Source organism: Saccostrea echinata, unplaced genomic scaffold (genome assembly GCF_033153115.1).
Source record: "Saccostrea echinata isolate AGI-Se365-2 ecotype Australia unplaced genomic scaffold, CSIRO_AGI_Sech_v1 ptg000001l, whole genome shotgun sequence".
Taxonomy (NCBI): Eukaryota; Metazoa; Mollusca; class Bivalvia; order Ostreida; family Ostreidae; genus Saccostrea; species Saccostrea echinata.
In genome coordinates, this window is record NW_026889750.1 from 52,173,756 (window position 1) to 52,200,542 (window position 26,787).

The following is a 26,787-nucleotide window of genomic DNA, read 5'->3' on the forward strand; positions in this document are numbered from 1 at the left end:
CAAAGAGAACCAGAGAGCAAACTTGCAATAACGTGTTAAAAATGGCCGACGAGGAGGTACCAACGCTAGAGACAGAACAACCCGTTCAGAATGAAACTGTTGAGCAAGTACCGGGTACAGAAGGAATGCCGGATGGCTATGGTGATGGATCTAAAGCTTTTCGCGGTGGGTTTGGTGGACCACCGCGTGGTAGGGGATTTCCAAGAGGTCCAAGGTAAACAATGGATGCATGCATTGATGATTTTGCACAAGGAAGAAAAAAAATGCATGCAGAATTAATTTTTATACATAATGTTAGTATAGTAAAGTGGAGATATTTTGGATTTCTTGATAATGATTGATTAATAACAGGCCACCATTTAATGGCAGAGGACCAGGAGGACCGCCAAGGTTCAGGGGACCACCAGGACCACCGGGTATGCGCGGGCCACCAGGTATGCGAGGACCACCTATGATGCGTGGACCTCCAAGACCTCCACCCTATGGCAGGCCACCATTTGATCCTAATTATGGACCTCCACCACCGGGAATGGGAGGACCACCTGGAATGGGTCCACCTGGTATGGGACCACCTGGCATGGGACCTCCAGGAATGGGTCCACCACCAGGAATGGTAAATTTCTTGTACAGGGTGCTAAGCTTGCTCAAATCATATTAGTGTGTTAAAATGTTATATAAACACAGTATACAGTGATTTTTCTACACTCAATTTAGGTCCGAATATCGGCCCTTTCCCCTCTTAAAAATTACCGATTTTTTCCCAATTTTCAACTGCTTTTTTCCCAAAATCAAAACGTATTGTTTTGGTTTAATTGAATTTTTTATGTATGACTTATCTAAAATGGAACGCTATTGTTTTTGGTCATTCGGACGCTTAAAATAACGGCGAAAAACAACAGTTTAATTGTGTGTTTGCAAGACTTGGAAAATCGATCATGTGGAAGTCAAACTTTTGTGTCAATACACAAATATCTTCATACAAATAAATAGGAAAAACAAGCAAAAGTCAAATATTTAATAATTTTTCTTATTTTTTATAGTATGAAGCTGGCTTAAACCAGCTTTAGTGATATGAAATAATTGCGGCTGTTGAAGTTCAGAAGCTTAAAAATGGCAAAGCCGCAGGGTATGATAACATTGTAAATGAACATATTTATACGTTGTCATCTTTTTTACCTTTATGTAAGAAGTTCTTTAAAATAACACTTGATAGTAGGTTTGTTCCATATGAGTGGTTAATCGGTATCGTTTGACCAATTTATAAGAATAAGAGCGATTCAACCCAGCCTGAAAATTACCGTCCTAGGCAAACTGGAGAGACTGACATGATGCACGTTTATTTTTTAGATAACGATCCCGACTTTAATATTTAAACATCGATCCCGCTTTAAAAAGTACGCATGCAAACATCCATAGTATTCCGAATAACTTCTCGGAAGTCCTCGGATGGCTCGTACATCGCACATAGAGAACATAAACACCTTTTTGTCATTATTTTATTTTAATAATTTACAACTACTTAATACTTTTTTTCATATTGGGAATTTTTAGGTATGATTTTAGGAAAAACATGCACTTTTCAGCATTGGGAATGGGGCCGAATTTCGGCCCCGGAGAGACCCTAAAAAAATCCCTGTAATTGATTATCAGTATTAATCGGCTGGGCATAATCGATTAATAATTGATTATAATAGAAATTTTTAACTTAAATGAAATAAATATAGAAAAGTTAAACTTATTCAGATTTCAGTCATACTTTTACAATAAAAAAAATCATTTAAGTACATATAATATTCAAAAATGTTTATTAATTTTTCTTTTAATAAAGTGGAAAATAATCAAGGTTTAGAAATGAAAGGTTTAGAAAGGTTTAAACCTTAATATTTCTCTACTTTAAAAAAATCAATATGGGCTATTGAATCAGAATGGGAATTTATTAAAAAAAAATCATTAAATATATTGAATGGGTAAATTACTGATATAAGTCCCACCTTTCATTACATGTATTTATTCCTAGGAATTACAAGTTTTAAAAGTAGTTATCCAGAAATTAGACTTGTATTGCTGATTATAATTACGTTTACAGATTGTCTGTACTAAAAATGTTTTCCTGTGTATAGTAAAGCCTTGTAATATTGTCTGTTTTCTGTTATTAGTCTGACCCTGCATTCAGTCATGGCAGTAAAAATATCAACATGGCATGGATTCGTTCGATATTTTCAACATTCCTCACTATTTTTAAAGGACTTACCGCATGTTTCTAAATTATTTGAAATTAAAAGCGTAAAACGTTCCTTATGACCACAGTTTATAAATTTTGTGTTTTTACTGAGGATAAACCGCGGCAATTAACCAATTATTGACTCAAATGAAAACCCCTGAATTAAAAATCTAAGTTAATTAGATAGCGATCACATTACCCTGAGATGTCAAAGGCAACAATGGCTGATCATCTCCTAACTTTAATCTGACTAAAATATACGCGATACAACCTGAATTTTCTGCGTTATGGACGACCAAATCACCGATTTTATCGATATGAAATTTAATATCCAACCTTATATTTTAGAATTGTCAGCAACAAATAATCTGAAAAATCCGTTAACAGTGTAAAAATTACAGCGACGATAGTGAGGGAGATGCGGCGAAGACGAAGAAACTCGCCATCAAAATACAACTTGATTTGTCATCATATCACATGTATAAACTTATTTGATTCACAAATTTATTAGCTCTTCTGAGCCAAAGGCTCAAAGAGCTAATGCTATGGCCATTTGTGCGGTGTGCGGTGTGCAGTGTGCGTAAACTTTTTAGAATATGGGCCATAACTCAAGAACCCCTTGGCCAATTATTGTCAAATTTGTCACAGGGTATCCTTGGCCCAAGGGCTCCCTTTTATACTAAAACTGGGGTTGTGACCCTTTAACAAGGGGAGATAATTAGGAAAATAGAAACAAAAGTACTGGTTGCTAAAAAATCTTCTTCTCAAGAACCACTGGGCAGATTATCACCAAACTTACACAAAAGGATGAGGATATGTTGTAGATTAAAATTTGCACGGGGATTTACCCTGGGGCAAAGGGCGTGGTCTCAAGGTCACTTCAAAGTTGACCAAAAATTACATTTTATTAAAATGTTGATATTTTGCTTACTATAAGGACTAGGACCATCAAATCTTGTCAGTTGGTGCATCTAAGGACCTCATATCATGTTGACTCAAAAGTAGGTCACGGTGACCTACTTTTTAAATTTTGCGGCCATTCTTTTTCAAAATGATTTAGAGGCATATTTTGAACAATTTAAGGCCTATGATCATCAAACTTTGTCAGTTGATGCATCTTGGGTCCTCAAAGTACGTCAACTAAAAAGTAGGTCACCTTGATCTACTTTTTGAATTTTATGGCTAAACTTTTTTAAAACAATTAAGGTCATTAATTCGAATACGGGGAGGCTTAGAATCATTAAATCTTGTAAGATGATGCATCTTGGGGCCATAAAACATATTTATTAAAAAGTAGGTCACAGTGACCTACTCTTTGAACTTTGCAGGCATTCGATTTCAAAGCGTTTTAGAGGCATAATTTGGACATTTTAAGTCCTATGATCATAAAACTTTGTAAGTTGATGCATCTTGGGTCCTCAAAAAAGGTCAACTGAAAAGTAGGTCACCGTGACTTACTTTTCAATTTATATGACTATAATTAAATATTTCAGGTACTAATTGGCTTAGAATCATAAAACTTTGTCAGTTGATGCATCTTGGGTCTTCGGAGTAGGTCGACTAAAAAGTAGGTCACAGTGACCTACTTTTGAAAATTTATGGCGTTAATTAAATATTTCGGGTACTAATTGGCTTAGAATCATCAAACTTTGTCAGTTGATGCCTCTTGGGTCTTCAGAGTAGGTCGACTAAAAAGTAGGTCACCGTGACCTACTTTTGAAAATTTATGGCTTTAATTAAATATTCCGGGTACTAATTGGCTTAGAATCATCAAACTTTGTCAGTTGATGCCTCATGGGTCTTCGGAGAAGGTCGACTAAAAAGTAGGTCACGGTGACCTACTTTTGAAAATTTATGGCTTTAATAAAATATTTTGGGTACTAATTGGCTTAGAATCATAAAACTTTGTCAGTTGATGCATCTTGGGTCTTCGGAGTAGGTCGACTAAAAAGTAGGTCACAGTGACCTACTTTTGAAAATTTATGGCGTTAATTAAATATTTCGGGTACTAATTGGCTTAGAATCATCAAACTTTGTCAGTTGATGCCTCTTGGGTCTTCAGAGTAGGTCGACTAAAAAGTAGGTCACCGTGACCTACTTTTGAAAATTTATGGCTTTAATTAAATATTCCGGGTACTAATTGGCTTAGAATCATCAAACTTTGTCAGTTGATGCCTCATGGGTCTTCGGAGAAGGTCGACTAAAAAGTAGGTCACGGTGACCTACTTTTGAAAATTTATGGCTTTAATAAAATATTTTGGGTACTAATTGGCTTAGAATCATCAAACTTTGTCAGTTGATGCATCTTGAGTCTTCAGAGTAGGTCGACTAAAAAGTAGGTCACCGTGACCTACTTTTGAAAATTTATGGCTTTAATTAAATATTTCGGGTACTAATTGGCTTAGAATCATCAAACTTTGTCAGTTGATGCCTCATGGGTTTTCGGTGTAGGTCGACTAAAAAGTAGGTCACCATGACATACTTTCAGAAAATTTATGGCTTTAATAAAATATTTTGGGTACTAATTGGCTTAGAATCATAAAACTTTGTCAGTTTAAGCGTTATGGGTCCTCGGAGTACAACAACTGAAAAGTAGGTCACGGTGACCTACTTATGAAAATTTATGGCTTTAGTCAAATATTTCGGGTACTAATTGGCTTAGAATCTTTAAACTTTGTCAGTTGATGCGTCTTGGGTCCTCGGAGTACAACAACTGAAAAGTAGGTCACCGTGACCTACTTTTGAAATTTTATGGCTGTATTTAATATTTTCAGGAATTATTTGGCTTAGAGTCGTCAAAATTTGTCAGATGATGCATCTTTGGTCCTCGGAGTAGGTTGACTGAAAAGTAGGTCACCGTGACCTACTTTTGAAAATTTATGGCTGTAATTCAATATTTTGGGTACTTATTGGCTAGAATCATCAAACTTTGTCAGTCGATGTATCTTTGGTCCTCGGAGTACAGCAACTGAAAAGTAGGTCACGGTGACCTACTTTTGAAAATTTATGGCTTTAATTAAATATTACAGGTACTAATTGGCTTAGAATCATCAAACTTTTGCATCTTGGGTCCTTGGAGTAAAACAATTGAAAAGTAGGTCACTTTGACCTACTTATAAAATTTTATGGTTATAATTTTAAAAAATATTTTAGGTATTAATTGGCTTCAGGGATTTATCAGTACCTTCTCAGGGGCCGAAATTCGGCCCCATTCCCAATTGAAAATGAGTTCATTTTTTCCCAATTTGGCAGTATTTTTTCCCAATTGGTGAACAATGCTTTTATATTTAATTATCTTGGAAAAACACGAAGTAAAATTGTCAGAATGTCTGTAATTTTCATCTATTTAACTCGTTTTGCAAAGCTACAGTCAAAACACGTGTTTAAAAACACTGTAAAAACATCGCCAACTTTTAATCCGAATTTCCTCCGTTTTTTCTGAAAATGGTGATATTGTGTTATTATATAGATTTATTAAGTTATTTCTACCTACTCAATTGATCTATGAGTGAATGGTAAGGACTGTAGGCATTATTTCAAATAGAAAAATATATTTTCAATGCATAATAATACATATTAAAAGAGGACTTTGAGAAAATGTGTACTTCTTATAATATTTTACAGGAGGTTTATAATCAGATTCTATAATGACCTAAATTGGAATCTCATACACACATGTACTACCCTAAGTTGTATAAACACTTTATATTCTTTGAATTCAATTTTACTTTTATTAGTCTATTATTCATAATTGATCTTGTATGATGTTGGATCATGATTGAATTGTCTGTTTGGTTGCCCAAATTAGAGTTCATTCTGAAATGTTAAATGAATTACACCTGAATACATGATTTAAGCAACATTTTTAATTTTTCCCAATTTCATCAAAAAGCCGATAATTTTTTCCCAATTCCTCAAAAATGGTGTTTCCCAAAATAGGCTGATAAATCCCTGGGCTTAGAATCATCAAACTTAGTTGATGGGTCTTCAGAGAATGACAAGTGATAAGTAGGTCACCATGACCAACTCTCAGGTACTAATTGGCTTAGAATCATTTTGGGTTCTCAGAGTGTGAATTGGAATTTCAAGGGTTTATCTAAATATACAGGATACTTCGAGGCTTCAAATAGAAGTGATAGGTTGTACAGTTTATCAGAAGAGCGATTCAAGGCCCATGGGCCTCTTGTTATTATATAACTTTGTTATTCTACGTTTTTAACATGATATTAATTTATGCAAATATGCCTTCATATGTTTTGTAAAGGATGGCAGTCTTGAAAAATAATTTCCGATCACGAAACATTGCCGTAATCAGACCTACAGATTCTAAATGTTTGGAATAAAAAAACGAAAATATCTCAAAAGCCTTATACCTTAGAACTAGTTAATGTTTCTATAGTAATTGAAAATCACGTTAGGAATCAATTTTTTCAGCATTTTTCCTAATTAAGCTGAATTTGTCGTTGATAACTCTGTAAATAGTGTGCAACTTCTCATCTCTCTATCACTGAATTGTCGCCTATGACGTCAGAGCAGTATTTCGCCGAAATCCGACTGAAATATGCATATTGCCTAATTTGAATTTCAACTCTCAATATCTCTTAAAATACGCTTTCAACAACGTTTAGTGTATTCAGAATTTTAATAAACAAGGTTGTAGATAATATTTTTCATAAAATTAAGATTTTTGAAAAATCATGTTTTGTCAGTGATGTCAGCAACATTTATTTTTTAATCGATTAGTAGCATCGAAGAGCTCTTAACCTCCAACAATCAATTGTCGGCGATAATCATTCCATCACTAACCAGCATTGATATGGTATTTTTTTTATGCTGAATCCAAAGAATGAAAGATATTCTTTTTTGATTACTGAAAATAGAAAAATAAAAACATTATTCATTTTAAATGCTATAAATGTTAGGAATTGAAATGAACGTTTTGACTATTGTTACTTTTAGCTAGTGGTAACAGGTTTGTCACTAATGCAAGAATCTGCCTAATAGATGCTACAAAGTTATTTGGAATGCAACTTTGATACGTTCTTGTTAGCAAGAAAATTAGGATGTTTCAAAAATTTTTTAGATTTTTAATGTCAAGAACTGTCTAACATAAAGTTTTAAAAATATGAAAGTTCTATTTCAATAAGTACCTTGTACCTATTCCTTTTTTAAACAGGAATATGACTGATAAATTTCATGATCATTAGTCCATCGTGTTTAACTATTAAAATAGAGGTTTTATTGTTGTTTGGTTGGAAGGATGGTGCAATATCTCATTGGAACTCAACAATTTTTTTTCTGGGATGCATCAGATTTAGCAGGAACTCTCAAAAACCTGAAGTCTTGGGACTCAAGGTTATAAGAGAGAACCTTGGTTAAAATTTTTAATTACAAAGTTCAAAAGCATTCTTAGGTAACAAACTCTTTGCCACATGATAACTTCAATTAAATTCAAAAGATAGTCAATAGATTAAGAGTAATCAACATGCTATGTTTTATCTTTCACTAAGTGATTGAACATTATGAATCAGTAAAAAAAAAGGGGGGGGGGTCAAATCTAAGTGCAGTAAAACATGCTTATAGCAAAAGGCCAGGGATGAGGAATTTTGATTTGTTATAAATGTCATTTGTTATACCCATTAAGTTTAGATTACATGATTGAAATTCACTTCACTGTTAGAGCATGAATCAGGGATTTTTTTAGGGTCTCTCCAGGGCCGAAATTCGGCCCCATTCCCAATGCTGAAAAGTGCATGTTTTTCCCAAAATCTTACCTAAAAATTCCCAATATGAAAAAAAGTATTAAGTTGTAAATTATTAAAATAAAATAATGACAAAAAGGTGTTTATGTTCTCTATGTGCGATGAATGAGCCATCCGAGGACTTCCGAGAAGTTATTCGGAATACTATGGATGTTTGCATGCATACTTTTTAAAGCGGGATCGATGTTTAAAAATTAAAGTCGGGTTCGTTATCTAAAAAATAAACGTGCATCATGTCAGTCTCTCCAGTTTGCCTAGGACGGTAATTTTCAGGCTGGGTTGAATCGCTCTTATTCTTATAAATTGGTCAAACAATACCGATTAACCACTCATCTGGAACAAACCCACTATCAAATGTTATTTTAAAGAACTTCTTACATAAAGGTAAAAAAGATGACAACGTATTAATATGTTCATTTACAATGTTATCATACCCTGCGGCTTTGCCATTTTTAAGCTTCTGAACTTCAACAGCCACTATTATTTCATATCACTAAAGCTGGTTTAAGCCAGCTTCATACTATAGAAAATAAAAATGATTAAATATTTGACTTTTGCTTGTTTTTTCCTATTTATTTGTATGCAGATATTTTTCCCAATTTCAACCAAATATCGCTATTTTTCCCAATCTTGACGGCCCCGGCCCTTGGAATCAAGGGGTAAAAAAATCCCTGTGAATTCATTATTAGCGTGTTTGCTATAACTGTTTTATATGGTAGTGTTTTATCAAGTCATTAATACAGTTATGGATGTGTCAGTTGGAAAAATTTTTGCAAGCTTTCTTTTCATCATATTTTGATCAGAAAATTAGCAGTCAAAAACACCCTGGAAATTAGCAGTCAAAAACACCTTGGTCATCCTAAGAACTATATTTCTGATTTTGTATTTCTCAACACATGTTTAGTTAGCTGTGAGTCCCTAAAAGTGTCTGATATCATTAGAATAAAAGGTAGACTGATCATAGGTTTTAAACAAAAGGATGTCCAAAACTACATGCATAATATACATTTTTAAAGATTGCATATTTCCCTTTCAGCGACCCCCTATGATGCCACCCCCTGGAATGCCCCCTCCAGGAATGCCACCTCCAAACTTCTCAGTTCCACCCCCTGGGTTTCCCCAGTCATCCCTCACACCACCAGGAACAGGGGGAGAGGAGCTCTGGGTAGAGACAAAAACTGCAGAAGGAAAGGTAAGAATGGGCTACAATGTATCTTCACAAAGAGATTCAGGATGATTGCAGGAATGTCAAGTAGCTTGGAGATATCTGAGTGTTTAGAATAATACTTGTTGTTTTTAATACTTAAATGAGTTGATTAATGATTGATTAATAATTAATGCTAATCAGCTGAAGAAGAACATTGTGCTAAATTTTAAGGTGTGCTAATTTATGTATGATTACAGTATGAGTGTTCAAGATCGTGAGATAACTGCTAAGCAGAGAGATATCTGAGTGTTCAAGATAATGGGATAGAGATGTCTGAGTGTTCAAAATAGTGAGACATCTTAGAGTTTGAACTTTTGAGATAAAAATAGAGATATCCTAGAGTTTGAGATAGAGATGATGCTTAGAGTTATCCGAGTGTTTTAGTGAGTGTGATAAAGCCTAGAGATTTGAGTGTTGGAGATAATAGGATTGAAACAAAAATTCTAGTCTATTCATTTGGGCAAATTCATATTGTCTACACCTCTGTGTTTATGATGAAGAGATTTTGTTGTATTTGATTTTGTTTCAGTCATACTATTACAATGCCAGGACTAGGGAATCAGCATGGACAAAACCAGAAAATGTTAAAATAATCACACAGGCTGAGGTGGAGGCCATGGCACAGCAACAGACAGGCACACAGACAAACACTGGAATGACAGCAGGTAACAGACAGAAATATAAACACACAGAGACAGACAGGTAGACAGAGGGACACTGGAACAGACAGAAATAGAACACACACAAACACAGACAGACACACAGACAAACACTGTAATGACAGCAGGTAACAGACAGAAATAAACACACACAAACACAGACAGACACACAGACAAACACTGTAATGACAGCAGGTAACAGACAGAAATAAACACACACACAGACAGACAGGTAGACAGAGGGACACTGGAATGACAGCAGGTAACAGACAGAAATAGAACACACACAGACAGACAGGTAGACAGAGGGACACTGGAATGACAGCAGGTAACAGACAGAAATAGAAACACAGACAGACAGACAGGTAGACAGAGGGACACTGGAATGACAGCAGGTAACAGACAGAAATAGAAACACATGCACAGACAGGCACACAGACAAACACTGGAATGACAGCAGGTAACAGACAGAAAAGCTTAAAAAAATTTTAAGTGTTAACCAAGAAGCAAAATTTATTTCAAGAGAGGTATTCAATATATTCAATGAAAATGAGGAGTAATTATATGTATTGACATGGTATACTTACAGGTCAGACTACTCAAGCATCTGCTGTCAACGGAGAGCAAGCTCCAGGTAAGGAAAAAAATTCTAAAGAAATGGATGTAATTTGTCTTAAAAATCAGTTACAGAATACTAAGGTTGCAGATTTTCTGACAGATATTTGTTTTTGGTCATTCTACGTCTTTTTAGTTGAATTTGATGAGAGTGTTCATTGGTGAGATGGAATTGTAATAAGCTGGGAATACAATAAGCTCTCAGTTATATGTATCTTTTGGTGACAATTGGAAAATTGAAAAACCAAAGGTTATTTAAAGAATAATTTACTTATTGTTGAAAACTCTTCTGAGGAATGGTTTGGGTTGTCTTCATTTTCACAAGTAAGGGGAATCTGAGAAATATTGAGGTAATATTGAGGAAAAGTAAGGGGAATCTGAGAAATATTGAGGTAATATTGAGGAAAAGTAAGGGGAATCTGAGAAATATTGAGGTAATATTGAGGAAAAGTAAGGGGAATCTGAGAAATATTGAGGTAATATTGAGGAAAAGTAAGGGGAATCTGAGAAATATTGAGGTAATATTGAGGAAAAGGAACATGAATTACTCACCTTCAGACAAATTTGTGGAATACTGATTTGCTAAAAACAGAAATTTTGTTTATCTCCTCCTAGCAAGGGGTGCAAAAAACATTCAGTGGGAGATTCTGGTATACTTGAATCTGTTGTAAACAAATGGCTGCTCTTTTTTTTTCTTTTTTTGAAATTCATTGTTTGTAATTTTAATTGGATAATGTAATACTGAGTATATATGATGTTAAATGATACTTTGAATTTTATTTGATTTAATAATTATTGTACTCTAGACAAATCTTGTATAGGTTTACAGCAGGATAAATTTATTATACAGTTAGTTTGGGACCTAGTACAGAGTCATTCAGGTTGTGAAATGAAAATACATATAGGGAATTGGTTTTGCCTTACCAAATGCGGATTTCACACCTTAGTTGACTCCGTATATTAGGTCCCAAACTGTGTAACTAATAATGTACACCTTTGTGTTCATTTCATAAATCAGTATTTCTTTGATCCTTTGTTCCAGCTTTCTCTAGCCCTATGATGCCTCCAGGTCTGACCCCTCCATTCTTACAGCACAATCAGACTAATAACCAGGGAATGGGAGAGGACATGCAACAACAGGTGCCTGAAGCTGTGGCTGCCCACAAACTACCCACCACACAGGTAACTAACTCCGCTCCCCCTACCCCACCCCTTCAACAGGTACAAGAGTAAAGGTAGCTCACAAACTATCCACCACATCGTTATCTAACTCCCCTCCCCTCACCCCATCCCTTCAACAGGTAATACAAGAGGTAAGGCTGATTACAAACTACCAACTCTGAAACTTCCTTAGTGCTCTACCCCCCCCCCCCCCCCCCCCCCCCCCATCAACAGATACCAGAGTGTGTTATCTCATAAACTACATATCACACCTGTAGCCACCTGCACCCTGACTAGATAAAGCTATGACTGCCTACACAAGATACAGGGAGAAGTAAAAGCCTCTCCCTTTTAAAATCTTTTAATTTTTCACATTATAACAATGCTGTTTATTTTTATAGCTGCCCCCTAAGCCTCCAGAGGTGGCTGAATGGTCCGAGCATAAGAATGCCGACGGTAGATCTTATTTCTACAACTCAGTCAAGATGGAGTCAACATGGGACAAACCTCAGGTCCTGGTGGAATGGGAAGGTAAAGGTCTTAGACACAACATGTATCATCATTTCATCATTAAAAAATTAGTATACTGATCATCCTATCGAAATTGATAAGCGTAATGTATTTATTGGTTCATCATTAAAGATCAGTCTGTATATAAATATTCCATCATCAAGGATTAATTTGTGATGGTAATCATTTCATCATCAGGATATTTATGTGATTTGTCAGAGTTTATTTAAAGTCAGATTTGATGCACATGTAAATCTGATTGAAATTCAAAGAAATTACTAGTTTTAAAATTTGTGGTTTTATGTAACTACGTTAGGGGGTGGGACGATATACCGATACACCGATACATACCGATATTTTCTGCTAAGATACAGTTTACGATACATGTATTAAAATATCGGTACAAAACGATACACGAACAACCTATCCAAAAATTGAAAATGAAAGTACTCGTCCTTGGAAAATGGCGGCTTGTACGAAGTGATGATATCGACATTGACAACACGCTTTAGAACTTATAAATCGTAGATAAGGGGTAAAACATTTTCACTTTTAAGCATCCTTGGAAGATGGGACAAGAAAAGTTCCGTATGTAAAGCCGGTAAAGCGTGTGATATACAGAAAGTATCGTTTCCACAACAGTTGATATTATATTAATTGTTAGTCCATCTGGCACGAACAGCTCGTAACAAAGCATGGATTTTCTAATTTCAAGAATTTGAAATTTTGAAACAAAGTGTAGATTTTTTTTTTTGTAAACTCAACTTGGTTGCAGACTTTCAGCAATTAATAATAATGTACATGTGATGTTTTTTTTAATGAATTTTTAGTCAGTGTTCTTGATGAACTACACAACTATTTATAAACCACTTGTTTATAGACATTTGGCAATACGTACAAATAATATTGTTTTTGTAAACATTTAGTCAATGAAATTGATGAACTTCAAGTATTAATTTAAAAAATCACATATGATTTGATATAGAATGATTTGTTGATTTATTGTCAAGACAAAAAATAAAAACAAATATTAAATGTTTTTAAACAGTTTTGTAATTTATCATAATATCGAGATACGTATCGTATCGTGCTATATGTATCGAGATACGTATCATATCGCAAGATCTGTGTATTGTCCCACCCCTAAACTATGTGTATATATATGTGAACTTTAAAAACTTCACGTGTTATGCCAAGAAAGAGAAATTTTAAATGTCTCCATGAATGAGCCATACCTGTATGTATGTCTTGTTTTCACTGGCTTTTTGAAATTAAGGAATTTTGGGGAAAAAATTGCCAGATATATATTGATGAAAGTAGGTACAAAGCAATGTTGGTTCACAGTTTATAGAAAAAAAATGTAATTTAGTTTTTGAAAAAAATGTTGAAGTTGAAATAAATATTATGAATTTTGAAAAAGCACAGTGTACATTCTCAGTATCATGTGAATTCTCATGAAATGTAATTTTGTCACTAGCTAAAATAGCAGCTCTGCAGCAACCCCAGCCATCAGTGACCTCCCCTGAAGACAGTGGAGATGGCAGCACTGCTCCTACACAAGACAGCAGTGAGGAAGTTGCTATGGAAACCACTGAAAAGGAGATAGAAGAAGAGGTAAATTTAATGCATCGTATACTTAGTAGTCTTGAAATGATCGTGAGTGTAGCAGGGGTGTCCCTAAGAATTGAAGTAGACAAGGGAATTAAAAGGGTAGAATGGGGTTTGTGGTTCCTTCCTTAAGAGGGGATTGAGGGGGAATACCAAAATAACTGGGGAATTATGTCATTATAGGCGGGGAAATTCCCTGGCCCCTCGGTCTTAGGGAACCATGGTGTAGTAGAATCTCGTTCAGTAACTAGTATGTTTATGTGCTTTGGGTTGTAATATATAGTGTGATAGGTTAATTTAAAACTTGTGTTTATTTTTTAAAACTTGTGTTTATTTTTTAAAACTTGTGTTTATTTTTCAAAGGTAAAGAAGGAGGAGCCGGAGGAGAAAACAGAAGAACAGAAGAACGTGGACAAATCTCGCCCCGTATCCAGTACCCCTGTCTCAGGAACTCCATGGTAATTAATGATTTCTTTCTAGAACAGCAGAGTTGAAATTTAGTCATGTAGTACATGTGCTGCCAACCAGAATTGATGTACAGTAAAACTTGGTTATAACGAAGTCATTGGGACCTGTGAAATTACTTTGTTATATCCCTAATTCGTTATATCCGTATAAGGAATTCGTAATATTTATATAGCTGGGGATCCAAGAAAACTTCGCTATATCTGTGAATTCGCTATATCCGTGTTCGTACTAAACAAGTTATACTGTAGCAGTATTGCAGTAATTACATCTCAAAATGTCTAGTTTACCAACAAAGATTAAGTGGAAGGGTGAGACATGGTGATCACTAATGGCAAAGTATTTCATAAACACATCATACTGTATAACAGTTCATTGACTTTCTATCAATTCCATGATAGGTGTGTGGTGTGGACAGGAGATGGTCGCGTTTTCTTCTACAACCCGAGTCAACGAGCCTCACTCTGGGAGAAACCTGAGGAGCTGATTGGACGAGCTGATGTGGACAAGATGATCCAGGGTCCTCCCGACAACAACAAAGGTAAAACATTTGACTTTTAAAGTAAAATTCCAGTGCTACAGAAGATGAACCTGGCAGGGGTAAATGGGAATTCTCATTCCAGGAATGTTTTCTTCACATAAAGGAAAACTCGATTTGTGAGATGCTTTGATTTAAAATTGTGTAGAAAGAAAAAGTGTTTGAAAACATAATATATGAGTTTTCAGAGATCAGCCTTAAATTAGCTTTTCTCAAGGGTAATATAAAGATGTATGGAATGTTCTGTCAAATACTTCTAATTCATTGCACACATGAAGAACACCTGTAGAGTTGGGAAAAGGTTTAGTGTAATTTGATGCCATCAAAAAAGATCAAAACAAACTTGCTGAAAATATTATCCAATTTGTTGTCTTAAGGTTATGATTTATTACAATCTCTCAAAAATTACCCACCTTTTGTAGGACAGCTGAATGTGATATTTGTTATGTTTGTGTCAGTACTTTTAGTTCTTTGATTTTAATTATTTTTTTAAATTTATAAATTAAGGAGCCGAGAAAGAAGAAGATGAACCTCAGGCCAAGAAAGCCAAGTAAGTAACAGATTGTCATTTATCTAATCACTCATTGGATATTCATATCCCACTGCTGTGATGTCACAATGGGTTTTGTGTGAAAGTGATGAAGTAAAACAATGTGGATTCCTATATAAAAATGATGTAAACATTGATATTGATGTACAAAACATGTGATGAAAAGAATCTTCCATGATTTGTGGTTGGATATTTATTTTATCAAACTCACTGTGTGTTTTTTATCCCCTCGCAATGCTCAGGGATTAAAAACGCACAACTCGTTGATAAAAATCATATCCAACCACAAATCATGGGAGATCCTATATTTAATTAATTAGCTCAGGACCATGTATATTTATCAGGAAGTAATGTAAATTTGACAAAGGAGAGAGGAGAAGAGCAGAGAATAGAAGTTTATGAAATGAAAATTAATCATTATAATAGCTGGAAAGGGAACATTAAAATATAGACCAAAAAAAAAAAGAATCATTTTGATCTTAGATTTTTATGTACAGACATCATTTTAAAATCAAGCACCCTAGCAACTAAAAAAAAAAAAAAGAGATGCTGCAATGCTGTTAAATAATGAAGATTACTCTCAGAAAGTTTGGGAAAGATGACAGAAATTTGTCATAGATCCCATTATTTGGAATAACTGGATATAAGGTAGATATGAACATGAGATACTGATTCAGGTTTGTCATTCACTAGGATAATTTTGGTTATCTGTTGACAGGATTGAGCCGGAAGACATGGAGGATAAGAAAGATGGCGGTCCGCGGACGATTGATGTAGGTAAGGAAGCAGCCATTGAAGCGGAGGTCCAGGCTGCCCGACAGAGAGCCGTCGTCCCACTGGAAATTCGCATGAAGCAATTCAGAGACATGCTGGCAGAGAAGGAGGTAGTTACTTCATTTATTTTTATTTTTTACAAATAATGTGTAAAATGCTTCATGTTCCTTTTAAAGAATTGTTTTCTCTAGTGATCATTGAAATACACGCCCTGTAGTTATGTGACTGAGACATGTGCTAAATAGGAGTTTGATAAAATAGCATTATATGATTCTTTTGATTATACAAATTGTTTTAGACAGTTAAATCTAAGTACTGTATATATTTTCATCTATTTATATATATGTGATGCAATTGGTAAATTATGTGAATAATAGTTACGTTATTTTGAATTAATGAATATGAATAATAATTACGCTATTTTGAATCTTAGTTAGAATTCTTTTGGATGCCATATTTACCTGTAATGCAGGGAGACAAAGAATACAACAGAATGACACAGTCAGAGAATTGTTCTATACACAAGTGAAAATAGAAATGTTAATATTTAGTCCCGGTTCAGTATAGAAAATAAAGTTATGCTGACTGATAAGAATACTATACATATAGGTTTTCTAATTGGGTATCTCAATATATGTATAATTTACAACTTACAAAACAAATATCTTTTCATATGCATTGAATATTTTGCCAATTAATATTTTACATAGTATTGAATTTTTTGCCTGTTGAAATTGTTTTAAAAATAAGTTTTCAGTAAAGAAAAAAAATTTTGAAGACAAAGAGTGAAACATGTAATGAATACTGTAGGTGTCGGCGTTTTCTACCTGGGAGAAGGAGCTACACAAGATCGTGTTTGACCAGCGATATCTGTTGCTGACATCCAAGGAAAGGAAGCAGGTCTTTGAACAGTACGTAAAGGAACGAGCCGAAGAGGAAAGGAGGGAAAAACACAGAAAGCTACGGGAAAAGAAGGACTCTTTCCGACAACTTCTGGAGGAGGCAAAGTTGCACGGAAAGTATGAGCTGAAATTATTCATTTATGTGGGGTTTTTTTTTCATTGCAATACCACTAAATTTGTATCATGAAAGAAATTGAATCCATACCACATCTTGTGACTAGGGGTTCCATTGCCTTTTCTCCCTTAAACGTTTGATTTGGGGTTTGAGATCTGGGTACTTAATGTGTTGCTCTTTTGTTTTTTTAAGAAAACATAAGAATAGAGAAACATTATTTGTTGTTTATTTGTTCTTAAACATTTGTAGGTCGTCCTTCAGTGAGTTTGCTTCTAAGTATGGTAAAGATGAAAGATTCAAGGGAATTGAGAAAATGCGAGAACGGGAGAGTATTTTTAGTGACTATTGCTCGGATCTCCGTCGTAAAGAAAAGGAGGAAAAGTCAAGCCAGAAAGAAAAGGTAGGTTACTCTGTCAACATCGTAAGTAAGGCCTTAAACATCGTGTTTATTTGTACAATTCTCTCAAGTTTTATACCTGTAGAAAACTTGTACAAAGACATGATTTTGAACTTTTATCTGCATTCCATGATGTACAGTAGCCTAGAAAAGAAATGTGATTCAAAACACTAAAAATTCCACAGATTCAGTTATATAGTAGGAATCCGTCCTCACAGATATATACATATACATTAAAGAAAGAGATGAAAAGTCATTGTATTTTGAAAGAATTTAATTTAGTGGGAAATTTAATATACAAGTACATGTATGTGTGGTTTAGTACAGGTATATATTACCGTTAACTTTCATGGAGTGCAGAGGAGTGTCACAGATTTGAAAACAGAATATGATAAATGAATTTCAAAGTCTGCATTGTATTGAATATTGTTTTAATGTATATGATTTAATATGCATATAAATAGGATAATATATGTGTAAGAAATTCCATGATTGTGCATTATATTTGAGAATTTCATTTTTTCAATATCGCAAAGAATATATTTAAATAATTTTAAGTCCTAATTCTTTCTGTAATTGAGCCTATGGAATGATACAGAATATTATTTTGTTGATTTCCAATACATGTTGTTATTTCTTTCAGTGCTCAATGATAATGACTATTTTCACCTTTCAGGGGAGATCATTAAGCAAGCGAGAACAGGTGAAGTTGATTGACTTCATAAATTCTGTTCTCTAATGTTTAATTTTCTCCAATTTCCAGTAACTGATATTCATTTGTTAATTTCATTGATGTTTAATCACATTAAATTCAAATAATTGTTTGTAAAGCGTATTAAATCTTAAATGATAACAATCTATAAAAGTGGCATATCACAGTTAATAAAGATACAACTGTTTATTCATTATTTTGAAATAATGGTAAAAGTAAAGTTTTTTTCTCTGTAAGATAATTTTCCATTTTTGTCCATGATGCAACCTTTTGTTTTTAATCTTATTGTCCCTTTACAAAGAGGCTACAAGAGCAGGGTTAAGGAGCACCCCTAGTTCTCACAGCGACCACCCAGCCACTGTTAACTGGTATTTGCTTCTTTTGTTTTCAAAATCTGCTGAGGGGGTCCAGTTTACTGGACCTACTTCGACAATTTTTTTTTTTCGAAAGATCAGAAAAATATTGCATTACATTGCTGAAGAATAGTTGCCTTTTGTGATTATCTTTTTTTTAAAAAGAAAAATTATGCCATGTTTAATTGAGAGAAACAAATGCCTTCATTTGTTTTCCTTTGTAAGACAAGTTTTTTGAGGTTTAATTCTGACATTCAACATGGTACATTTATTGACAAAACACTTTTATAAGAAAGTTTTAAAACCTAGGAGACAAATGAAATCATTTGTTTCTATCAATCGTGATAAATGTACATTGATATTATTTTAAGCTCTAAATGATGTATGAACATGCGTATAAAAATCTTCTTGTATTTTAAGCATTGTTCTCTAAGGTTATTTGCCATTATCTGTAAATTAACATGTACATATGGAAGAATCTCATTGTATATTTAAGTTGAGCAAAAACCAAATGAATTAACAAAGATTTTAAGATATGTATGACAGTAGTTTGCAATTGTTGAACCAAGTCTCTGATAACATGTATTTCATTCAAATATAACATGTTTAGCTTTTTTTCAGAAAACACCATTATCAGACATGTTACTCTAAAAATATCTTATATTTTAAATCATCTTTGCTGATAATGATGTTTCACATCAGATCATTCAGTTTCTGAAATATGTTCGCTTAATAATAATTTTATTTCAGGAATGAATAGAATTCACAGAAAATCTAATCTTTCTCTTCATTACAGAGTTTATCTTTTATATTTTGATTAGAACTCCTACTTTGATGTGAGTTTTGTTTTACAGCTGAAGGCAGACTTTATCCAACTTCTGAAGGAGACCTCGGACATTGACCGTCACTCACGATGGAGTGAGATCAAGCGTAAGATTGACTCGGATTCTCGTTATAAAGCTGTGGACAGCAGCTCACGACGGGAGGATTGGTTTAAGGACTACGTCAGAAAGTTGGAGGATAAGAGAGACAAGGAGAAAGACAAAGAGAGAGAGAAAGAAGAGGTGAGGAAGACAGGCAGACAGAAGGGGGAAGGCATACAGAAGTGGGAGAAGAGACATACAGAGGGGGAGGGGGGACATGCAGAGGGGGAGGGGGGGACATACAGAGGGGGGAGGGGGAGAATAAATAATACAGGAAAGGGGCAGTGCATTGGAGGATATTGAGAGAGAGAGAGAGCAAGGGGATACACAAGCAGATAAAGAGAAAGAAGGCAATAGGATGATAAGCTGCTGGGGCTCAGTTTACAAAAGAACTTAGGACTAAGATCAAAAACTTAAGCTGATTGTAAAATTTTGCAGAAATGATAATTTTGTTTGAAATTGCTAGCATAAAAAAAATCCGTTAAATTCTTTTTAAAAAGATTAAAACCATATTTAAATGAATGTAAAATAGAAAGTAATTAGCATAATTAAATTTTGGTGTTAGTTGTAAGTTCTTTCGTAAAATGGGCCCCTGTACTGCACGACACAGAGAAACTGTCATGTATCTTTTATTTTTAATAGGATTCAGATGATGAGAGGAAAGAGCGAGAGAAGCAGGAGAGAATTGAGGCCAGCATCAGGAAGCGTACAGAGGAAGTAGAGCGGTCATTATCGAGTTCACTGAGGGAGAGAGACAAGGAGAGGGAACAACATAAAAAAGATGAAGCTGTTCAGCTGTTTAATGCTCTACTGGTGGATCTTGTAAGTAAACTGGGGGAGGGAAACCAGTAATCTGACAAAGCTGTTCAGCTGTTTAATGCTCTACTGGTGGATCTTGTAAGTAAACTGGGGGAGGGAAACCAGTAATCTGACAAAGCTGTTCAGCTGTTTAATGCTCTACTGGTGGATCTTGTAAGTAAACTGGGGGAGGGAAGTTGTTCAGCTTGCTACATTGTAAATAAACTAGTGTAGAGGAATTGGAAAAGAACAAAAGTAACCTGACAAGGCTGTTCAGCTGTCCTGTTGTGTATCTAAATATAAGAAGGGGGGGGGGGGTGTTAAAAGGACAAAGATGACTTTTGCGTGGACAGGGTGTCACTGTCAAATGATACCTGGTTGTCTTGTTGCTCTACTTAATGTAATAGGAGGACTTTGTCAATGAAAGGGATAAGAAATATACCTCTTTTAACACCATTTTTTGGTTAAATTTAAGTGTAAATTAAGTGTATGAATAATAGAATTGTTGTTTCCTCGTACACAAGCAGTACAATGTTCTCCATTTTACTCAGAATAGAAGGTTGATTCGTAATACTTTAAATCACTTTTTATTCACGAAAACTTTATTTTGGCATAATTACGCGAGACAGTGTTCTCCCAAAAGTTTCATTCTCGCATATGTTAGTATTCAAGATTATTTAGAGCAATAAACACAATTTATGAAAATTTCATCTCGATAATAAAGAATTTATGACTATCTCACGAAAATAAGATGTCACAAAAATTTAGTGATCTACAGTATTGGCTTTCAGTTATCTGTTGCACATGAACAACAGTTCACATATCAACAAAGAAAATAGTATGCAGACAGTCGTAAACAGTTCCTACTGAACAGCAGAAAAGGTGAAAGAAAAAAATTAGTAAATGATTGATAAGTAATTGCTAGTCAGTAATAAACTTTCTGTTTATTTTTAGGTTCGTAACTCAGAGGCCACATGGCGTGACACACGTAAGCAACTGCGGAAAGATCATCGCTGGGAATTGGCAGAACTTCTCGACCGTGAAGAGAAGGAAAAGATATTTGAAGAACATATAGAAAGTTTGTTCAAGAAAAACAAAGAAATGTTCCACAAACTTTTGGATGAGACAAGTGTAAGTAATTGTACATGAAGCAGTCTGTTAAATGTCAGGTACATTATATACAGCTGTAGTTTAGTTGAAATTATTTTGTTTTTCATAAAGCATCTGTAGCATGAAAAAGTAAAAATATCAAATCTTTGTTATTGTCATCAAGTCAGAGCTTTGGAAATGGGGGGGGGGGGGGGGGGCATAAAAGGTCATCAAATTTTCCATTATTACTTTCAGAATGAATTCAAACATAAGATTAGAATATCTTTCCATAATTAAGAGTAAGTTAGATCTTTTCTCTCTGTTGTACAGATCAGTTTAGTGGCAACTTGGAAGGAAGTGAAGAAACAGATCAAAGAGGATCCACGCTACTCCAAGTTCTCCTCAAGTGATAGGGTAAGTACAGCTACTTAAAACTAAATCAATACTTGATGGTTTGTAATTTCCTCAGAGATACCTGATATCTAAAGATATATTCTAATAAAGCTCATTTCTGAACTTAATTGGATTATAGAGGTGTTATTTTAAAGTTGTATTATATTTAGGGATGTCAACGAATATTCGAACATTCGAATATTCATTCGATGAGTTGATATTCGAATATGAATTAAGATTTGAATATTCGGGGTTTTTTTTTTTTTTTAGATTTCATAAAAAGAAGTACTGTGATAAATAAATTTTGATTAGAACAGTGCAGGAATTATCCCTGTTTAATTTACTAGCGATCAATTATCATCGTCTGATTTCTTTCACTACTTTCTTATATTATGTATCTTCTAAATTATTTTGTTTTGAGTAAGGTGTTAAAGAATTATACAATAATTCTTTATGTATAATACAAAACGTCCTTTTCTAGTTTTTATTAAATAAATACGATCGGATCTAGAATTTAGGACAACAAAACGAAAACCTTCTTAGAATGTCTAAAAGACGTGAATAGTATACTTATCAAAATAAATTTAATTGATCATCGAATGAATGTCCGATAGAATTTATCTAGTCTGTAAATAATATTGTAAAGGGCTCAATTTCAGAATTAATGAGTAAATTACTTGATTATCTCGGGTTGTACATAATCGAAAAATTAGTTAATTACCTATGGAAATACATGTATTTGTTTATATTTTAAAAACATTGTATCGAAGATTATAATCATATCTCTTATTAGGCTGATAATTGTAATTAATTACACGTATTGAAATCTAAACAGTATACGACTATCTTGCCTTTGGTAAAACGACTGGTTCCCCAGTTGGAGCTATTATAAATACACATGTATCATTTGTTATTAAATTGATACTTTTCTACATTTAAATCAATTGTTTATTTCAAACATTGACAAATATCAACTGGAGTTCCTTATTGTACACCCACAAAAGTCTTCATACAACATTACTTCCAAATTCAGTAAACCTTTCATGAGAGTAGGATGATATGCATATTTAAAATATACCAGATTCTATTTATTTTATCGAATATTCGAATATATTCGAATACTTTCATTGAATATTCGAATATGAATTATTGACAAAATTGACATCCCTTATTATATTTAAAGACATTGTAAAGAAAAGATGAAAGAAAAAAAAACCCAGTAAATTGATTAAGACATTGAAGAGCTTGTTCCATCAAATGAATATGTGGCTGTTTATTTTAAAACAAGAGGCCCAAGGGCCTTAACGATCACCTGAGTATAATACAACAATTTAGAGGATCCATAGAGTATAAAATGAACTGAAAGGTGAAGCTTTGTTGCCCAAAAGCAAGAAAAATAGGGTGATCAGGATTAACAAAATAATTAGTCTAGTATTCATTAACAGTTCATAAATTAGGTTCTAATCTGTTCCCCATTTATCACTCTCACCAGACAGTATATTAAGAAACTATCAGTGCTTCTGTACTCTTTTAATTCCTTGTGGAAATCTCTTACATTGGCCTGAGTAAGACTCTTGGTCTTTGATGAACATTTAAGGTACTGGTATTCCATCCCTAATAGCCTCAGATTCAATGAATTTGAATACATAACAGATGTGTATGGGTGGAATACTCAGTATATTTAGACATAATCTACATTTATTACTATTAGCATGTAAGAATGGAAGTGTCGTAATTTATGACTTGACCTTTGTTGAAGAGTTATCTCCCTCTTTTTTTAAGTAATAAAAATCAATTTTAAAAAAAATATACTAAAAAAATTGTTTTCAATTGTCATTCTATTTCTAATGATTTAATGGATCTTTCCACCACAGTAGTTATTGATATTCTTATTATCTGAATTTTTATTTTAAAAAAATCGCTTGTCTCCATAGACTTCAATGCAATTAATTAAATACTACTTAGTTAATTACGTTTTGAAACTTTCACTTGGTAAATCCTTTTCTACTGTAAAGTTCTTTGAATTAATATCAGAGTATTATATATGTGATTGATATTTAAGGATAGAGAATTAGTTCCTATTAGGGATGGAAAACCTTAATAAGACAAGTCTACCTGATCATTAAAGCTATGAAAGTACTTTTTGTATTATTCAATAAAAATTCTTGCATAATTCTCTTATTCTATTAACCTTTCAAGTACATTATTTACAGTGATTAATTATCACAAGTAAATGGCAAAGGGGAATAACTCCTTTCAGTAGAATACAAATTAATAGAGCCCTGGTCTGGACTAGAACACTTGACCAAATGGTCTTGATGTTCAAAAATCTGGTAAAAATACCCTTCCTTATTAAAACTTTTACCCTTTTTGCCTCTGATATGCCCAGGTGCAGAGAAGATTTTTAAAGCATTAATGCATTTTCACTATATAATAAATAGAGTCCCGCCCTAACATCAGAACCTCTGATCCAGGGGTCATGAAATTCACAAATTTGGAAAAGGCATCCTTGCTTATCATAACCATGTATTTGTTTAAATAATACCCAGGAGAAGATAAGAAGATTTTCAAAGAAATAATGCACTTTCACTATATGATCTATATAGCCCCACCCTAGCACCAGAACCCCTGACCCAGGGGCCATGAATTTCACAATTTTGGTAGAGTCACTCTTGCTCATCATAACTTTGTATTCGATTTGTTTCAATAATACCCAGGAGTAGAGAACAAGATTTTCAAAGAAATAATGCACTTTCACTATATGATCTATATAGCCCCGCCCTAGCAACAGAACCCCTGACCCTGGGGCTATGAATTTCACAATTTTGGTAGAGTTACTCTTGCTTATCATAACTATGTATTCAATTTGTTTCAATAATACCCAGGAGTAGAGAACAAGATTTTCAAAGAAATAATGCACTTTCACTATATGATCTATATAGACCCACCCTAGCACCAGAACCCCTGACCCTGGGGCCATGAATTTCACAATTTTGGTAGAGGGCTCAATGCTTATTACAATCATGCCAACAGTTTGACTGCTTGATGTCCAGGAGTAAAGAAGAAGATTTTTAAAGATTGCATTAATTTTGATGGTTTTGGCCCCACCCCTCAGGCCCCAGGGGGGCAGGGGCCACGAATTTCACAATTTTTGTTCCCCTTCACCCATAGATGCTATATGCCAAAATTGGTTGAAATTGGTTCACTGGTTCCAGAGAAGAAGATGAAAATGTTCAAAAGTTTACGACCGACGAACGACGCACGACGACGGACGAAAAGAGATAGCAATAGGTCACCTGAGTGACTCAGGTGACCTAATAAACATGTTGGTACAGGCATATACACTGTATGAGTACATGAAACTTTGTAACAAGTCATCTATGACTGACATCTTTCTAGAAAAGAGAGAAGGAATTCAGTGATTATATCCATGAGAAGTACGTACAGGCCAAGGCTGACTTCAGAGAGTTACTGAAGGAGACTAAACTGATCACATACAAGTAAGTCACAAGTGTCTAGATTACACCAAAAAATTAGTCACAAGTGTCTAGATTACACCAAAGCATTAGGCTTTGTATTGCACAGTGTTTTCTACATACAATGTGGCTTAGGCCAAATAAAAAAATATGTGTGGTTCCGGTTACCCGACCGTCCCTATTTTATACCCCCGACCCTAAACTTTATTTTGGCAATTTTCATATTTTTTCCCGAATTTTCCCCAATTTCCATCAATGGCTCTGGTTTAAGTTTTAGTTTCAGCAATGACGGCCCCCTTGCACAACATAGTGCAAGTGTTTATTAGTGTTAAATCCAAAGCAAGCTAGCATGTAGGTGTCCCCTACCAATATTGACTAGTATATTATCACACCACATCTAAATGTCATTTGCAAAGTAGTGATAAGTATTATTTAGAAATATTAAAAAAATCATTTTGTTAAAAAAAAAAAAAAAAAAAAAAAAAAAAAATCCCTACCTACCTACCCTAATTTTTTGGGAGATGTAACCGGAACCACACATATTTTTTTGTTTGGCCTTAGTGTAAAATCTGATACCTTATAAATTCTTATTGCAATGAGGCTATTTTCTGAGGCTTTCAATGAGATCCACTCGTTTGTTTTCCAGATCCAAGAAGCTGATAGAAGAAACTGATTCTCATCTCAAGGACATTGAGAAGATTTTAGAGGTGTGCTAGTTATTTAGTTATCAGTATATACTTATCAGTATTTAGTTATCAGTTGAGGAAGTTGAGAGAATTTTTTTTCAAGAATGCACAAAGAAAAATTGCCAAGGGAAATATTGATGTAATGCAGAATTATGAATGTTTATCATCATGAAACAAATCGAGAACAATCTCAGTTGTCATGTTTAGGCATTATTTCTCTTATGTGAAATTTTCCTTTTCCGACAACCCTATTGAAAGATAAAAAAACTTTATTTGGAGTTACTTTTGAGGTTAACTCTTGCATGTGAAGCTTCTGAATAGCAATAGGGACTGAAAATGTTAAAATTCATTCAGGTAACCAAAAAACACATGTGTTAAAAGTAAGACAATACAAAGTTGTTTTTTGTATTTTTACAAATAAATACAAAATTAAGTCTGAAGATGTATGTTTATTTTAGAATGATAAGCGTTACTTAGTCCTGGAGTGTGCCCCCGAGGAGAGGGCCAAGATTTTGCTGGCGTACATGGAGGATCTCCACAGACGAGGGGTACCTCCCCCTCCCACTGCTTCAGAACCCTCGAGACGGTCCACCAAGTGAGGCCCACAGAGGGAAATCCTCGAGATGGTCCACCAAGTGAGGCCCATGGAGAGGGAAAATTGTAGACTTATAAAATATTGTGTTCACTCTTCACCGTCTCTTCATTCTATTAACCTTGAATGTTTTATATTGTTAAGGCATCATCAATATCATCAGTTTCCATGTACTGTATGTGCAAAGATTCATTTACATTTTACCAAGACAAAAATCCAAGTTTTTTGTTGTAATTTTTATGATTTTTAACTCTAGGAAATAAACTTTGGATTTGTAGCAA

At 34.2% G+C, this 26,787-nt stretch overlaps 1 protein-coding gene across 2 annotated transcripts; it reads left to right on the forward strand.

The window, feature by feature from the left end:
• Positions 1 to 26,787, forward strand: LOC133194390 (transcription elongation regulator 1-like). Of its 2 annotated transcripts, none has more exons than XM_061330356.1 (21): positions 1 to 214; positions 352 to 613; positions 9,020 to 9,175; positions 9,720 to 9,855; positions 10,439 to 10,483; positions 11,507 to 11,646; positions 12,027 to 12,156; positions 13,613 to 13,749; positions 14,107 to 14,201; positions 14,610 to 14,749; positions 15,254 to 15,296; positions 16,015 to 16,180; positions 16,881 to 17,089; positions 17,337 to 17,487; positions 19,404 to 19,613; positions 20,115 to 20,294; positions 21,225 to 21,401; positions 21,690 to 21,773; positions 25,152 to 25,252; positions 25,875 to 25,935; positions 26,373 to 26,787. In XM_061330356.1, the coding sequence occupies exons 1-21, from the start codon at positions 42 to 44 to the stop codon at positions 26,511 to 26,513; spliced, it is 2,937 nt and encodes a 978-aa protein (XP_061186340.1). In that variant the 5' UTR covers positions 1 to 41; the 3' UTR covers positions 26,514 to 26,787. The 2 variants fall into 2 exon arrangements, with proteins under 2 accessions (XP_061186340.1, XP_061186346.1); XM_061330362.1 differs by having other exon boundaries at positions 370 to 613.

What these genes read in the sequence shown, in the direction of transcription:
- LOC133194390 (XM_061330356.1), top strand. Translation starts at nt 42, where the DNA reads ATGGCCGACGAGGAGGTACCAACGCTAGAGACAGAACAACCCGTTCAG. An exon ending in CCTGTCTCAGGAACTCCATG is followed by an intron (nt 14,202 to 14,609) that starts GTAATTAATGAT and finishes ATTCCATGATAG; the next exon opens with GTGTGTGGTGTGGACAGGAG. An exon ending in GAGGCAAAGTTGCACGGAAA is followed by an intron (nt 17,090 to 17,336) that starts GTATGAGCTGAA and finishes AAACATTTGTAG; the next exon opens with GTCGTCCTTCAGTGAGTTTG.